This window comes from Penicillium cosmopolitanum (genome assembly GCF_028827165.1).
Source record: "Penicillium cosmopolitanum strain IBT 29677 chromosome Unknown utg000012l:1.0-3308103.0:1.0-3310761.0, whole genome shotgun sequence".
In the NCBI taxonomy this organism is placed as follows: domain Eukaryota; kingdom Fungi; phylum Ascomycota; class Eurotiomycetes; order Eurotiales; family Aspergillaceae; genus Penicillium; species Penicillium cosmopolitanum.
In genome coordinates this window covers 3,263,002-3,278,275 of record NW_026622682.1, presented here as the reverse complement: position 1 = coordinate 3,278,275, position 15,274 = coordinate 3,263,002, and the positions used below count along the sequence as shown (strand labels likewise).

Sequence of the window (15,274 nt, the reverse complement as noted above, 5' to 3'; positions counted from 1 at the left end):
CCGTACTTCAACTCATACCTCATAGCAACATAATAAACCTTACTTATAGTGCTATTCCACTTGTGGCATCGAAGTAAAATCGGACTAGATGACGGCAAATCTATGTGAGATTTGTAGCTAGTTCTCCGAGTGAGGCATATCTGATAGTGATCGGGGGTTTTCATCGTATCCATCTTGAGGAGATGGAAGACAAGCATCCTTCCAGCTACTGAACTTCCTATCAAGACCCCACCAATTCGGTTTATCTTCCGACTGAAAACGAGAGCCTTTCGGATTCTGTGCAAACCCATCCCTGGTTTGGCTTATACGGGGTCCATCTGAAACTAAAATACATGATGACAAACTTTCAAATGTATTGATCAAGAAGGGAACTCAGTCAACTGTAGGCCGCCTGCCGAGCACCAGTTCATCACCATAATGAATGGATGCATTCTCAGCACGACACTCCTTTATTTTGGATAAAACTTCCAGATTCGAACTACAGACAAGACTGTTTGTTTGCCGTAGAGATATACAAGTGAGCGGATCTGCCGCGACCCATCGGCGCCTCCACTGATAGCCGGTCATTTCGTAAAGATGAGTAGCAATATCAAACCCACAACCTGCTATATGCCGAATCACTTCCCGGCACCACTCATGTTTCTCGCGATTACCGCTGTCAACATAGTTGAGTGAAACTATACACATAGCGAATAACGCAATTTTGCAACACGACAATCTCATGCTCCTCTGAAAGCAATAGGGCATCGCGCGAGGTATTCTGTCTGCGTATGCTCCTAGAATCTCAAGCAATGGATCACCATTCGTGGGCTGCATAATAAGATAGTACTCTGATTGTGAGATATTCATCCCCGGTGATGTGAAAGTCTTGGCGGAGGAGTTAGATGAAATCGGTAATGCGAAAGAAAAGGTGCAAATACGTACAATATTGAACTTTTGTTGGTAGTGATGGATCGCATCAATTATGGGATCACTCTGTTCCTTCACCCTGAGGTATTCTAAGAGTGTGTTCATTCCTGCCACATGGGTACCCAGAGCACTTAGACCGTTCGGAGCATACAGTGCCTTATACAGTGCCTGGGGAAATTATATACGTTAGCCTGAAGCTATGGAGAGAAATACCAATCATCCATACATTGATCTCCTGGAATATAGCAACCGTGTATAAGATCTCATTTGTCAAAATACCTTGACGTATCATGTTAGACACTTGTCGCATCGCACTGTTGTATAGCTGCACTCCGTGCTGGAAGATCGGAGTATCGCGATTAGTTTTTCCCAAGAAGAGACAGGAAATCGCGGAAACGGCTCTATCAACCATGCTACCCTATTGGGGTAGACATCCGATGTTGCAGACTAAAAACTCCTCGGAGCGAAGGGTTGATGGGGAATTTTTACTGGGAAAATAACGCTGGATGAAGGATGCGAAAACTTGATCACGCATGGCCGGTTCCGGATAGACCGTTACCGGAAGTATCGGGTATTGCGCTGGACCTGTAGGCTTGACCGCAATCGTGAGGCTCTTTTGCCTTTTGAATTCCACTATGGAGGGAGCTCCAATTTCATTGGAGTGGCTCTTCCATCCTTGGCATTTGATCCTCCGCTTTACACACCTTTCACACTCGGGTCTTCGTTCATCGCACTGACTAGGTGTTTAGAAATCACCACCCCATGATTCTGGGAAGACAAAATACCTTAACCTTTCGCCTTCTACAGTTGCAACCCTTTGATTGCCATGGAATTCCACCCATTTCCAACATTTTAGCCTTGGTGTTTGTTGTTGACTGAGCGGGGGAAGGGAACAAACATACGTGTCTCATCATAAATAGATTTCGGAACAATTAAAATCCTTCAGGCCTAGCCTGGAGCTATCACGACCAGTTTCTAGTAGAATGAAAAGAGATCTGTTATTGGCGGAATAATTGAGACATGGGGCCCCGGTTCATCGGATCGATCTCTCAGTCTAATTTTACGAATATAGCGCTAAACCTCAAGTAGGAAAGAGGGTGTTTCTGTAAGGTGTTAAGGGGCGTGGTTTTAACACCTAGTGTCGCGCTCAATGCTTCCTATTTCGGCATCTTAACGCGAGATCTCTTATGGATAAAGGCATTACTGTACAGTAAGTACACAATAATTTGGCCCATGTCCTTTATTAGACCCCCCCCCCTCCCAACTGCTCTGCACATACAGTTGGTCGGTTAGTTGGATTTCATTTACGCTGACCCCTCGCTAAGTTGATTATAAACCTCATTTTAGTGGATGAGAACGGATTCGTTTTTGGTCTAGATGGGTAAACCAACCCGCTGAGCGATGTGCAGCCTACCACTACTATATGTAACCGTGTACGTACAGGTTGAGTGTAACACTTCCTGAACGAACTTAGAGCCTCGCCGGGGCCTGTCGTGGCCTAATTGCCGGTCGCGATGTTAGGCTGCCCACATGGCGCGATTATAGTGAGTTTTCTGCTCGCTGCGATGGTTGAGTAGGTGGTCGAGATATGGAAGAGCGGTTCCACGTTGCGGTGTGGGGCGGTTCGGATGGCTCGGGGGTTGATGGTGCGAACGGGCTGGGGATGATTTGGAATGGTTTCTGGTTCCCATCATGGCCTGGTGGTTGGGGATCCATCCTCTCGTTTTTCATCTCCTCGCCACCCGCTGTTCAGTGCTTTCAGTAGTATTCCTACACTTACAGTACTAGCCAAACAAGCCCCCAAAATTTATGCACAGGCCAGTCTCAGCGATTTCGTAGCTCAGCCTTGGGGGTCAGACCCACCTATCGAGTTCTGATTTGCTGTATCCTAGCGCTTGGTGAATGGACTAAGTGCAATCAAGGACCAAGCGCGAGGCCATTTAGGTGCAATCAAGAAGTGAGTGCGAGACCATCAAAAAAACATGCCGTCTTGCTCGCCTACTGTTTTTGCTTCGGACCATTCTTCATTCTCTATACTCTATTACACTTCCGTATGTACATATATCTACTACACTTTCTTGCTCAATATACACAGTGACTAGTCTTATAGTCTTTCTCATCAATTTGCCCCTTCAAAACGTTTAAATCTCGTGGACCCTGAGCGCCCTAGTAGTGGCAATGAAAGAACAACTAGGGAAGCTGAACGATAGCCGGCATGCTGGCAGTCATATATTATCAGATAGCCAGGCCGCAAGCGAGGTAGCCGACAGCCCAGCTACACAATACCTTAGAGGGGCTCGACTACATCTGCTTACGGCTACGTACGTGCTACTCCCATCCAATTTGTCGGAGGACAACTATCCATAGTCTAACAATATTCAAAGACTCTGCTTGTGCCTGTTCTTAACCAATCTAGAGATACCTATCGTTTCGACATCGCTGGTCAGCATTGCGGGGGACCTTGGTGGGCTGGGAAAGCTGTACTGGATTACCATGGCATACATGCTTGGATACTCAGGTAAGTCGTGAATCTATAGCGTTCCCAAACTACGTATTGTAATGGGGATTTCCGCTCTCAACATCGGTGCCCTAGGGTCAGGTGACAGAAGCCTTAGCAACAAGGCCCTGCTTTGTTTCGGGAGAATAAGTAGCGTTCGTTCTAGATTATCAATTCAACATGCATGTTCCCCCTTATGAAAATGTTCTACTGAGGTTACTGAGGCTGCGGTATCGGTATACTGCTTATGAAAGGTTCTGTTATTCGTTCTGTTGTTCGTTCTGTTGATTCTCTATAGTGTCACGCTTTGCCTGTCGTCTCCGTGCACTCTGCGAGTGTGGTGGTGTTGTCTCTTTGCGATCGACCCGTCTGCCAACGCAGACAGCCTACGAGCATTCCCATCTTTCACTATATAAAAAGTTTTGAGTGTGGGTCTAGATCCCCAGAGTAGACCCTCCCGGTCGCACCCCATCAAAACAAATTAAGGGGTTTGGGTAATTTAGGGTTAGGTCGTACAACTGCTACAGAAGACTAGAGAGGCTAAGAATAAAATTAGAGATAATATATATATAAGATTAGAACTTATGAAAGTTTGAGATAAATCGTACGAGGGAAATTCTGGGCTTTAGAGGGTCAGGAAAAAAGAGGGCTTTAGGGTCGGTAGGTCCAAATACTGCCCATATATAAGCCTTCTTCACCGCTGAGCTTTGGGCCCCAAAGCTCCAGGTCCCTTGGGTTAGGTCCTTTTGAGGGTGGATTCATAGCTTTACGCAGCATAGTCTCCATGAATAAGACCGACTGACCACTTGACTATCTTGTATTCCTCTCAGGGTGTATGCCATTCTCACATGACTGGGGGTTTGATTTCACATCTCCGTTGCCGGTTTCCGCCTCCGTCCTTTGCAATTATTTATCAGAAACTTCCCATTTAACCCATTGGATGACACTTCTGATTTCCCTGACCTCGAGATTTTTGATCTAAACACATAGAATGCCGCTGGATGACGTTATCTCAATTTTGTTCTATCTTTCCGACAAGGCTGCCGCAGACCAACAAATAGAACCCACCCCCTGTCCTCTAAGTTCAGGAAGGCTTTCCCTGAAGCGGGCGCAGAAGCCTCTTAGTAAGCTTATTAACGCTGTTTCCTTGTGATAAACGAAGAACCATGGATACAGTGGCCCCGTGTACACTAAGATAAAAATAAATACCCATATGTCTCCGGGAACTTTTATGAGATTCAAGAGGCGCGTGGCGTATAAGAACGAGAAAGGATGTGGAAACGAATGCGCAGGTGGGCATTCGACATGTCACACCATGTGCCTCCAGCTTCCTGTGCTAGATTATCTCATTCTCATCATGTCTGTCCCTTCGGAATAATGAATCGGGCGTATAGTTTCATTATTTTAGTCCTTCCATCTTAAGGAAACGAAACCCTCATTCCCCCATAATATTTTCTTCACCAGTGCGGTGAAGGGCAGGAATTATTCGATTTAAAGAGGGATCGATTGCTCGACTCGGAATATAATCTAGAGCCTGAACCACTCTAATCTGATATTCTGAACTTCATGTCGGCATTTGCCCAAACTTAACAAATCCTGATCTCTTTGCGCCCTGGAAGAAGCATGCAGAATAACATTGACATGGAACATGACCTTTCGCAAACTCCCGGGGCAAAGATCCATTCACTGGCTCTGTTATTTGATGTGATGGAAATATCGCAAAAACGTTTCTTTTACGAGGCTCTCCAGTCAGACGGAGACCTGCGTCGTCTTGTTGGACATGCAAGTGTTTTCGACAATATCCTTGACTCCGTTTCCGACGATCAGAAAGGAGAAGAGATTATGGATGACATAATGAAGTCGACCATCCCTAGAGCTCTACAAAGTGTGTCTTTTGCCTTTGACAACGACGAAGTGGCTCAAACAATATCACGTTAAGTCACGTTTGCTGTTCGCGAGGACCTAGTTGCTGATTACGCTTTGACTGCGAGAAAGTCCAACGTCACAAAATGATCATATCTTCCTTCCTGAGACTTCAGTTGTACTATTTATTATATTCTGGCCTATTAGGTTTCCCTCATCTAGCAGTGGTGCTTCGCACAGAAGAAATTGTATTTATTGGTAGCATCTAAGGCCATTCTTTCCATCAGCGGATGAACATTTAACACGCGACGACATTCTTATGATATTTTCATGGCTAGATGCTGTAGAAACCCTAAAAGAGGAAGTGCCACTACCATGCACTAAGCTAGAAGAATAGGGTGTTAAAGATGTTTGCATGATCAGCCATTCAATGATGTCTCTTATCCTGGCACAATAACACTACCCAAACCGGCAGCATTGGTTCAAAGCGGTGTATTGAATCTTAAAAAATGGCGTGTCTAGTCGATTTCCTATTTTTGAAAAATAAATAGACCAATGGATATGTACCGCAAAAAAAGGAAGCGCCATTGCAAACTTTGAGCAAAAAAACCTGCAAAAGATGATTCCTGCATATAGCGGGAAGGACTTGTCAGACACGTATGTAGCCAAGCATCAGCCCTCTTGAATTGTATTATAACGCATTGAGTCGGAATATAATTATGTACAAAGGGAAAACGCAGAACAAACTTTTGGATAAAAAGTTTATTTCGTTAGATTTGCCGAATAGATATTCCGATAAGATTTAATAAATATGCCGGCTGTATAACGGTGATGTATTGCTTTTCTGTCAAGTGGCTCTACAATACCCTGTAATGTAAGCCGTATAGCACGGATGGAGTCTACTAGGAGAGTCATGGCAAGCCAATATTCACTATGTCCAAGTGAAATATACTAGTCGTAAGGCAGAACAAACCATGTAGAAGGCCTAAGATATAGCGTCTAGTCTATTGTGGAGAGACCTAACCCTATAAATATCCAATCCGGCACCAAATTTCAGTCCAAATGCATAATGATGCCCTTCTGCTCTCAAATGGAGCAAAATAACCCAAGCTTGAATGTCGCCTGGTTCCAGCACCCTCATTTGGGAAACGCCCAAAACTTGCATCATAGTAATGCACAAGACTCCTCAAGCCTTGAATGCCCAAATCATGTTGATTGGGTAGGTCTTGATGATTCTGATCACCCTCAGAACTTCACAACGTTGCGAAAATGGACTATCACCTTTGCAATGTCGGCAATGACGATGTGGGTCACTTTTGCCAGCAGTGTTTTTTCGGCGGCAACTCGTACTACGGCAAATGAATTTGGAGTGTCTTCAGAAGTCATGACATTGGGAACCAGCCTTGTCATTTTCGGTTTTACACTCGGTCCGCTTTGCTGGGGGCCGCCGAATGAGCGCTACGGTCGTCGCCTTCCTCTTTTTCTTGGATACGCGGTGTCTGCCAATTTCCAGATCCCTGTAGCTGTTGGGCATAATGTCGAAACCATAATGGCTTCTCGATTCCTGTAAGGGTGCTTCGGTTGCTCGCCCCTCGCCGTGGTGGGAGGCGCCATGGCCGACCTATGGAGCCCCGTTGACCGCGCCATCGCCATCGCCCTGTTCGCTTCGGCCACTTTCTTTGGACCAATACTAGGCCTAATTGTGTAAGTAAGGGGATCTCCCTCTATCAGTTAATTGTGACTAAGAATCTAATTAGCGGTGGGTTTATCGTTGATTCAAATTTAGGTTGGCGTTGGACTACGTGGATCACACTGAATGCTTCTACACCCTTTGGATTGATAGGCCTGATGGTAATTCCCGAGACTTATGGCCCGGTACTGCTACAGAAACGGGCTGCACATCTTCACCGAGATACAAATAACCTGGCATTCCATGCTTTTTTGGACGAACATCCACTGACAATTCAAGACTTTGGCAAGAATTATTTACTTCGGCCATTCCAAATGTTGATACATGAGCCGATATTGCTGTTCATTACAGTTTATTTGGCCCTGGTATACGCAATTCTCTATCTTTTTCTGGAAACATATCCGATAAGCTTTGGCCAAGTGCGCTAGTGGAGGGGCCAAGGAGTCGCCGCACTTCTTTTCATTGGGATCTTGATCGGAAATGTTCTGGGAGTCTGTCTCATCATTTACGCCACTAAAATAAGATTTGCCCGCAAATTGGCGAATAATGGGCACGTTATTCCAGAAGAACGGCTAGTTCCTATTATGGTTGCCTCGGTAATGCTACCAGCTGGTCTGCGTTTGTTTGGGTGGAGATCTAATCCGCACGTTTCTTGGGTTCCACAGGCAGTTGCTGGGATTCCCATTGGCATGGGGATATTGGTAATTTTCTTACAAGGTTTGAATTATATCATCGATGTCTACATGCTATTGGCAAATTCTGCGCTCGCAGCTAATACCCTCTTTCGTTCAACCTTCGGCGGCGCATTTCCTTTGTTTGCTTCGCAGATGTATCAAAATCTCGGCGTTGATTGGGCCTCCACTTTGCTGGGCTTGATCACCGTGGCAAAGATTCCCATTCCCATTTTATTTTTCATTTATAGCTCAAGGATTCGCAAGAAAAGTCGCTTTTGTCCTAAGTTTTAGCCCCCGACACTTGAACTGAAACCCAGATAATGTATATAATTGTAGAACGATAACCCAACAAGCTGCACTCAGTCTACTCGGTGTACTTTCATTTGAAATCCTAAGATCTCCATAGATAAAAATAGCCAATGTTATTACCCTTGATTACACGAAATTCAACATTTGTTGCTTGCTGGGCAGAATGAAGATGTTGCCCAGAGATGGAACTGTTCATAACTCCAGACGCTGCAAGTAATAAGTGGCCATATCATTCACTGGCTCCAAGTTGCGAAGACACTCTATCAGCTTTCGTATTTGCGAGTCGTGGCACACGTTTGAATTAGCTTTCAGTCGTAACATTTTTATAGACGAATACATCGCATACGGAGCAAATGGATTTATCTAGAAATTTTTAGGCTCAAGGCGTTCTTCAAAACATGGATCGGATGAATACCTTGAATATCCCAAGCTCTTCGACGGCTTGTAAAAGATCGACAATTTTGTACGCAGCCGATAAAGCCTCTCTTTCAAGTTTCTCATCAAGGGATGTCTCCACGAGATTAAGTGGAGACGAATGTTGTATCTTGTAAAAGTACATTGATATCGTATGAGCCACCATGCTGGCGAAGGTGTGCATGGGATCGGGGTTAGTAGGAAGGCTCTCAGATACCCTTGGGATGATAAGCGTGCTCTTCGTCAACAGCGAATGAAGCCATTGCTGTCGATCTCGGAAATCATCTGAACCACTGCCGTACACTAGCTCTATCATGGATTGCTGCTTATGCGCCAGACAACGACTGCCAATGGTGACAAAAATTATTAGCTCGTCAAACGTCGATAGAGACTCATAGCTATCTGTAGTCAAAGCTTCAGAAAGAAATGTCCCAAATGAGGGTTCACCCTCCTGGAAATGTGTCTCTGAAGTTGGCAGGCGAGTGCCTATCTTAAATCACATAATAGTTAGTCTTTGGACGTATGAAAAGAGTGAGATAGGTACGTACCGCTAGCTCGTTGAAAGCAGTTGGCCAACTTTTCCGAAGACTTATAAGTCTGTCCAGACAATAAGTGACCCAAAATGTCCTTCGTTGCTCTTCAACCTCTACAATACTTTCTGTGAAATATCTTTGTTCACTTACCATCATCTTGTCAGATGTATCTATGACGTGGAGGCCCAGTATTTGAGTCAGCCGGGATGCGCGCCCAATACTTACCCACCCTCGTTCGTAATTCATCTTAAGAAACTCATAAAATGAAATCAAAAGCCACGCCTGTGCTTGATCGATGGTCACAGAATTGAAACCTGTTCCGCGTAGCTCGAACTTCTCGAGCGCATCTCTTGCAGCCTCGTATAGCTTGCTACTTATCTCCTGGTACTGCGCCGAAACTCTTGCAGCTAATGCCCACATAGCAAGTTGCAAGCAAAATTGAGAGCATTTGGGATCAACTTGATTCTTCCAAGTAAGGAATCGACGTTTCTGAATGAAGGGTGCAAAATAGTAAACCCTTTCAAAAAAGAGTTCATTTCTGAGATTAATCAGCGCATGGTTTTCCTCGCGATTCTCGACTGTCAGTTTGCCACGTACAAATCAGACTTAGCGAGATCAGACAAAAGCGTGAGTTTTTGCTCCGCTTGGTCAATGACAGGGCTTTGCCGAAGCATTGGACTGAAGGACTTTTGCATGATCTCGGGCGACATATTCCCGTCAACTCCCACGGTGGCCGAATGCTCATCGGGACCTGAACATAGCAATATCTCCGGGGTTTCCAGCTCGATATGGCGCTCATTCAAGCGACGCTGAAGTTCAGCTGATTGTTCGTTAGAATGATGAACGGACGGAGGGTTGGTGAAGCAAATACGCACCATTTTGAATGCGGAGGGCTCTCATGAGCCCCTTCTTTGGCCCCCTGTTTGATCGTGTTAAGACGAACCGACAGCTGGCGCCAGATTCCGCACAGACGCCACAGCGAGGCTCCTGTCCGTCGCAACGTAGTTTACGTTTCCGACATTCTTCACATGCCAGTTTACATCGGCTTCGGTCTGACCATTCGCCTGGAGAAATGGCGTGATGTGAGTGCATGTTCAGTTGTGGTGGCAGTTGATATTTTTCAGCAATCAAAGTAAAATCTTCAGCCAAGTGAACCTCAATTTTTTTGTGACATTGGACGAAAAGTATTGGGCGGCGACGGAAGATATGAGGGCGTCATGTATTTTGAGTGGTTTGCGGAGTCGGTGAGCCAGATCATATATTTGATTGGGTTATTCGCGTATTTCAATTGACAAAATATCATTGGTCATTGATCTCTGCCTCATGTGACCCATTATTAAACATTCTACTGAATCTGTGGGAAATATGCCATTAGAATTGTCTCACGTGATGACCACATCGAATGTACTGACCCTCCATGACCAGTGACGGTGGTTTTATTTTCACCCGGCTGATGGGTCCAAGAATTGGACCCAAAACCCACAGTAGGCTGGGTTGGGTTGGGTTGGGTCATGGGTTTTAGTGGGTTGTGCCGATGTCTAATGAGGCCTATCGACGTCCCAGCCATCGGCCGATCTTTTACTATCTCCTTTCCTCCACCAACACACGCTATCGGCGGATCTAGAAGCGCCTTATCTGCTTTAGCGAAGCAGCCGGTTCTGTTTGTGAAGAGCCATACACATCATCTGAACTCCAACTATACTAGGAGATTGCCATGCCCGGCATCACCGCCCTTCTTCCCGGTGGACAAAAACTTCTTGCAGAAGATGAATACGGGGTGGGGAAGCTTGATGACTGAGATATCATCTCACTTCACGTCATCTTTCATCTGAGCTGCAATGTCGATAGTACGTTCTTGTCAACCGTGCAATACGCCAAGGATTTTATTCTCCACCCACAGCCCTGGCCACCATGATTAGGTAATCAGACTGCCAAGAAACCTCAGATGAATAGAGAGATAGGTTCAGAATCAGACTCTTCGTGACATCCAATTTGGCATCATTAGGCGCATTCGGTACTAGTGTATATACAATTCCCGCTTCCGACAGTTCTTGAATTCATACAATTAATAGAATCTGCAGACGCGTAGACATCTAAAGAGACTACTAATACAAGGAGAGCTCATGATGCTGTGACTCATAGACTCCTCTACTTTATTACTGTCAACCAATAACGATGGCAGATCGACGGGTGGGGATTCGGAGCGGAGCAGACAGTGGCGAACCGGGACGTTCACTTATGTTGGCCACAGGAAGATTTGCCGCCTTTCACCACACGTAGGCGGTGAGTTAAGCTTAAGCCCCAAGGTGAGTTATATTTGTGATTTATGCTAAACACACGCTGATTTTCCATTAACACTGAATCCTTTGAATAAAGAGAAAGTCATCAACATGCCCCTTGCCAACTTGAGTGGGCAGCAAGATCGACGATCGCGAAATGAGCGATGCCATTTGGCGTGTGATGAATGTCGGAAACGAAAGCTTCGCTGTGACGGTAGCCTGCCGCATTGCGGAGTTTGCACCGAAGCAGGTATCATATGCAGGGTCAGCACGATGCGGTCGGCGAGAGGGCCAAAAAAAGGTCTCCTCAAAGCTCTTCGACTCCAGGCCAGTAAGTTGAATTATATCAAAAGGGAATTGGTTTTTGCTAACCCCTGGCGCAATTGTAGCCGAGTTACAACGCCAGTTGGACGAACGCGGAGCAGGGAATATCGAACGTGATGGTAGGCATGATGCAGAACCTGATTTTGGAGGGAAAGCAAATACAACTCCCGTAAACGAGGATGCGGCGCTACACACAAATTCTAGCTCGCCTAGTCATCATGATGCAAGCTTTCCTTCAAGCGCTCAAGCCGAAGTGCACAGTCATGGACTCAAATTAGTGTCGGATTTAACAAGGGCAGAGCTGTGAGTAATGAGTCTACGGATTTAAGGAAAAGTTTGAAGAATCTCTAATCGGACACAGTAATCAACTATATTTCGAACGAATTCACCCCTTTACGCCGTTTCTTCACAGGCGTCGATTTCTTTCCTTGTATCATCGCCGGGGCTTCAATTGTTCCCGAGTCTGCCTGCATCTTGCCATGCAAGCCTTAGCTGCATCGCTATCGGCGCAGTATCAAGACATCGGCCGCACGATTTACCTCCAAGCAAGGAAAGAGCTTGAAAATATTGAGCTTCAGGGTACTGGTCTTGACTCAGTTGACGTCGAGCAAGCGCAAGCATGGACTCTTATCGCGTTCTACGAAATCATACGAGCCTATTACCGGCGAGCCTGGATGAGTATTGGACGCGCATCCCGATTACTCCAGCTTATGGGCCTTCACAGTATCGATAATGAAGGCGAATTTATAGAAGGTAACGGAAGGTCTTTACGGAACGATATCGAGACGGAGGAACAGCGACGGACATTTTGGATGGCATATTGTCTCGATCGTTTGGTGGGCATTCGAAATAACTGGCCCTTGGCATTTAACGAACTCGTGGTATGCACTGATTACAGTTGCTAATTTACTGAACTTTGAGGACATTGAAGATTAACGAACATGATGCTCTAGATATGCACTCGGCTTCCTGCGTCTGAGACCGACTTTCAAAACGGCGAACCCGGCTTTGGTGGGTTCCTTTCAGAAGCTATTTCAACCGACTCCGAGGACAATATCCCTGCCTTCAATGAATTGATAATATTTGTAACGATCTGTGCGCGCTGTCTATCACATAAACAGCAGACAGCCATAGAGCCCCTCTATGGTGGCGCAACACAGGATTTTTGGGATCGGCATGAGTGGCTTCATGCACTCCTGATACGAAAGCTCGGAAGAATATCTCGGATGTTATCATCGTCTCCAATCATCATGGACCCCATGCGCCTTTTTGCAATCATGGTGGCATATACAGCTCTTATCTATCTTCACAATATCGCGAATTTTTCACCAAGCGAAAGCGTAAACCAACTGTCTATGCCTGCATATGAAGAAGAGGCACGAGTCGCCGCCTTAGAAATTGTCAAGCTGGCGCAAAATGTAGATGAGCTAAGTATTTTCAAGGTACGCTAGCTATTTCATGTCCCGCTGACGGACCTTGACTAACATAGATAGGTCCATCCATTATCACCGTTTCCGATGTATCACGCTGCAGATTTCCTCAGTCGGCATTGCTCTTCGGCAGTTTCCTATGTGTCCGAGATACAGAAGCTTGTCGCTGTCCTTCAGAGCCTGAAGCCTGTGAGTGACCTGGCAGGCCACTATTTGCAGTTACTTAAATCCTTTTCGCCTTCGGTTCAAACAGTAGAAGCCGGGATCTGAAAATTTAACTGTGGCCTATATCGTTGCTCGACTTTTGAAATATGCTTCCTTTAAAAGAATTTGGCTATGAATAAAGCTTGCTGTCTGGCTTGGGTAGGAAGCTGTCGTATCCTCATTAACCTCTCTGATCTTACGGGTTTGTACAAGCTCCAAAGCAGGTGTGGTAAAATTAGCGCAGAATTTGTAACTTTTCATCTTCGGACCAATCAGTTGATTAGACTCACAAGTCAGGATGTCGAAAAACATATTTCATAAGCGGGTCTCCTCCCTAAGCCAGCCGCCAGGCTCAAAACCTGCTGGAATACTGACGGTATGAACTCTTTGATTTAACTTACTTAGGCAATAGCATGTCCTACATCATGATGGATACTCTCCATTGCGAAGCTACTTTGTGTAAATTCTTTTTTGTTAATTTTCAGCACATCCTGAGCAGTCCTCTAGCTGTGATATTATACATGCGTCGTTCAACCAGAACTGTTCTTTTCCTAGTTGTCATCTGCCGCTTACCTGAATCAAATACGGCAAGGTCAACTTCGATCATGGTGGACGATGACCCTTACAAATCCCAGTGTTGCAATAAGATTCTTGATGTGACCAGCCTGCAACCAGGATTACGGAACCACACATGACGAGACCAATGTCTCAGGAACCCGTTATGCGCATAACCGAACTACGCACACGGAACCACGCATTGTCTCGGGATCCCGTCATGGCAGCATTTCAAACAACTCAGACCCCCGCGACCCTAGTACCTCCGACATGATCCGAATGCGACCGACTACGGGATTGCGTTTGAAGACTGCGTTTGAAGACTACGCTCGACAAGTGACACAGGATGTAGACTGGTGTAGATAAATAGAGACTCTTTCTCTGTCTCTTCTTCCTTTCTCAATTTGGATCCCCCGTCCACTTATCTCTGAAATTCAATTATGTTATCGTTTTCTTTCTTGACCTGGCACCCGGTCAGACTTGATGGCACTGATAGCCTGTTACGCGCGGAAAGAGGGGTGCCACCTGCTTATATCCCCTGCCAACATTTTCGTGAGGGTAATGCCAACCTCCCTAGTACACAGCGGAAGCTCTCAAACCTATGACCAGGTGCCAGGTTAAGAAAAAGAAACGAAGGAAGAATTCAATTGAGTGCTATCGTAGACGGGAGTTCCAAATTGTGAAAAGGAAGAAGAGACAGAGGAAGGGTCTTGAAGATGATCTGGACTCAGGGAAAATCGGAGAAAGACATCTCAAATACCTGGAATCGCGGATCGCAAGGGAGAGCAAAAGAAACGGAGAGTTGATGATGCTGTTTCTAGATTCACAGAAGGGAAGGTCTATCTACTACGAGAGCGGTGAGCGCTGACACCTCAGGCACCAACCTCCAGATCGCACCGCGGAGAGGTAGGGGGCAAAAATCTCATGAGACAGCTACATCAGCGTACAATCAACGGGGCAGGGGGGAAAATGGCAATTTGGGTCATAAAACAAGGTCAATTTGTAAGCCAAGTGCCGGTGGTAGGTCAATCGAATCAGGACAGTTTGAGGCTGTTCATTAACCGTACTTGATGGTGTTGTAATTCAAAGGAAGATTACTTGTATTCTGTAGAAGACAGAAAACTTGAGTGTTTATATACACCATCCAACTTCCGGATTGATTTTCAATCAATCCCGGTAATTCCGTATTGTTAGGGGTTGATTCCGATATAATACGATATATCACAACAATCTGAACAGGTAGTATCACGTGATCATGACAGTGTGGCTCCACTTGTCGACGATCGGATGAGAACGGAGATTGGTTGACAGTAATCCACTAACCCGACCAGGAAAAAGAGGTTCAAATACACAAGAACGGGATAGAGGCGAGATTTCACTCTTCGTAGCCGTACTCAGAGCAGGCAGGTAGTGGTCCGACAGGCGTGAGAACGGTGTGACGGTTCAAAAAATAATGGAAGCTGATGGAGTCGATTGTTAAGCGATTGATGGTAAAACTAGGATATTCTGCTCAACCCAGATCATAAAGAATAGGGGAGGCGGTGGATGACGTTAAAGTAATTCCCGCCCAGTGAGCCACGCAGCCGTGTGGGC

The 15,274-nt window shown here is 45.7% G+C and overlaps 5 protein-coding genes across 5 annotated transcripts; 3 read left to right on the top strand and 2 right to left on the bottom strand.

Annotated features, from left to right (window-relative positions):
• Window positions 1–372: 372 nt before the first annotated feature.
• On the bottom strand, window positions 373–1,820 carry N7509_013987 (Zn(II)2Cys6 transcription factor domain-containing protein; the record flags this gene model as incomplete). The annotated part of the gene is made up of 6 exons (XM_056638624.1): window positions 373–810; window positions 925–1,077; window positions 1,136–1,327; window positions 1,358–1,642; window positions 1,695–1,784; window positions 1,812–1,820. 6 exons carry the CDS (start codon window positions 1,818–1,820, stop codon window positions 373–375), a joined length of 1,167 nt encoding a protein of 388 aa, XP_056482131.1.
• Window positions 1,821–5,047: 3,227 nt separating this feature from the next.
• N7509_013986 (uncharacterized protein) lies at window positions 5,048–5,344 on the top strand (the record flags this gene model as incomplete). The annotated part of the gene is made up of 1 exon (XM_056638623.1): window positions 5,048–5,344. The coding sequence occupies one exon, from the start codon at window positions 5,048–5,050 to the stop codon at window positions 5,342–5,344; it is 297 nt and encodes a 98-aa protein (XP_056482130.1).
• A 994-nt stretch (window positions 5,345–6,338) lies between these two features.
• Window positions 6,339–6,839, top strand: N7509_013985 (Major facilitator superfamily domain general substrate transporter; the record flags this gene model as incomplete). Its single annotated transcript, XM_056638622.1, has 1 exon — window positions 6,339–6,839. One exon carries the CDS (start codon window positions 6,339–6,341, stop codon window positions 6,837–6,839), a length of 501 nt encoding a protein of 166 aa, XP_056482129.1.
• Window positions 6,840–8,333: 1,494 nt separating this feature from the next.
• On the bottom strand, window positions 8,334–9,981 carry N7509_013984 (Zn(II)2Cys6 transcription factor; the record flags this gene model as incomplete). The annotated part of the gene is made up of 4 exons (XM_056638621.1): window positions 8,334–8,846; window positions 8,905–9,427; window positions 9,487–9,709; window positions 9,765–9,981. The coding sequence occupies 4 exons, from the start codon at window positions 9,979–9,981 to the stop codon at window positions 8,334–8,336; spliced, it is 1,476 nt and encodes a 491-aa protein (XP_056482128.1).
• Window positions 9,982–11,325: 1,344 nt separating this feature from the next.
• N7509_013983 (fungal specific transcription factor domain-containing protein) lies at window positions 11,326–13,192 on the top strand (the record flags this gene model as incomplete). Its single annotated transcript, XM_056638620.1, has 5 exons — window positions 11,326–11,499; window positions 11,558–11,611; window positions 12,005–12,373; window positions 12,446–12,934; window positions 12,986–13,192. 5 exons carry the CDS (start codon window positions 11,326–11,328, stop codon window positions 13,190–13,192), a joined length of 1,293 nt encoding a protein of 430 aa, XP_056482127.1.
• Window positions 13,193–15,274: the final 2,082 nt, after the last annotated feature.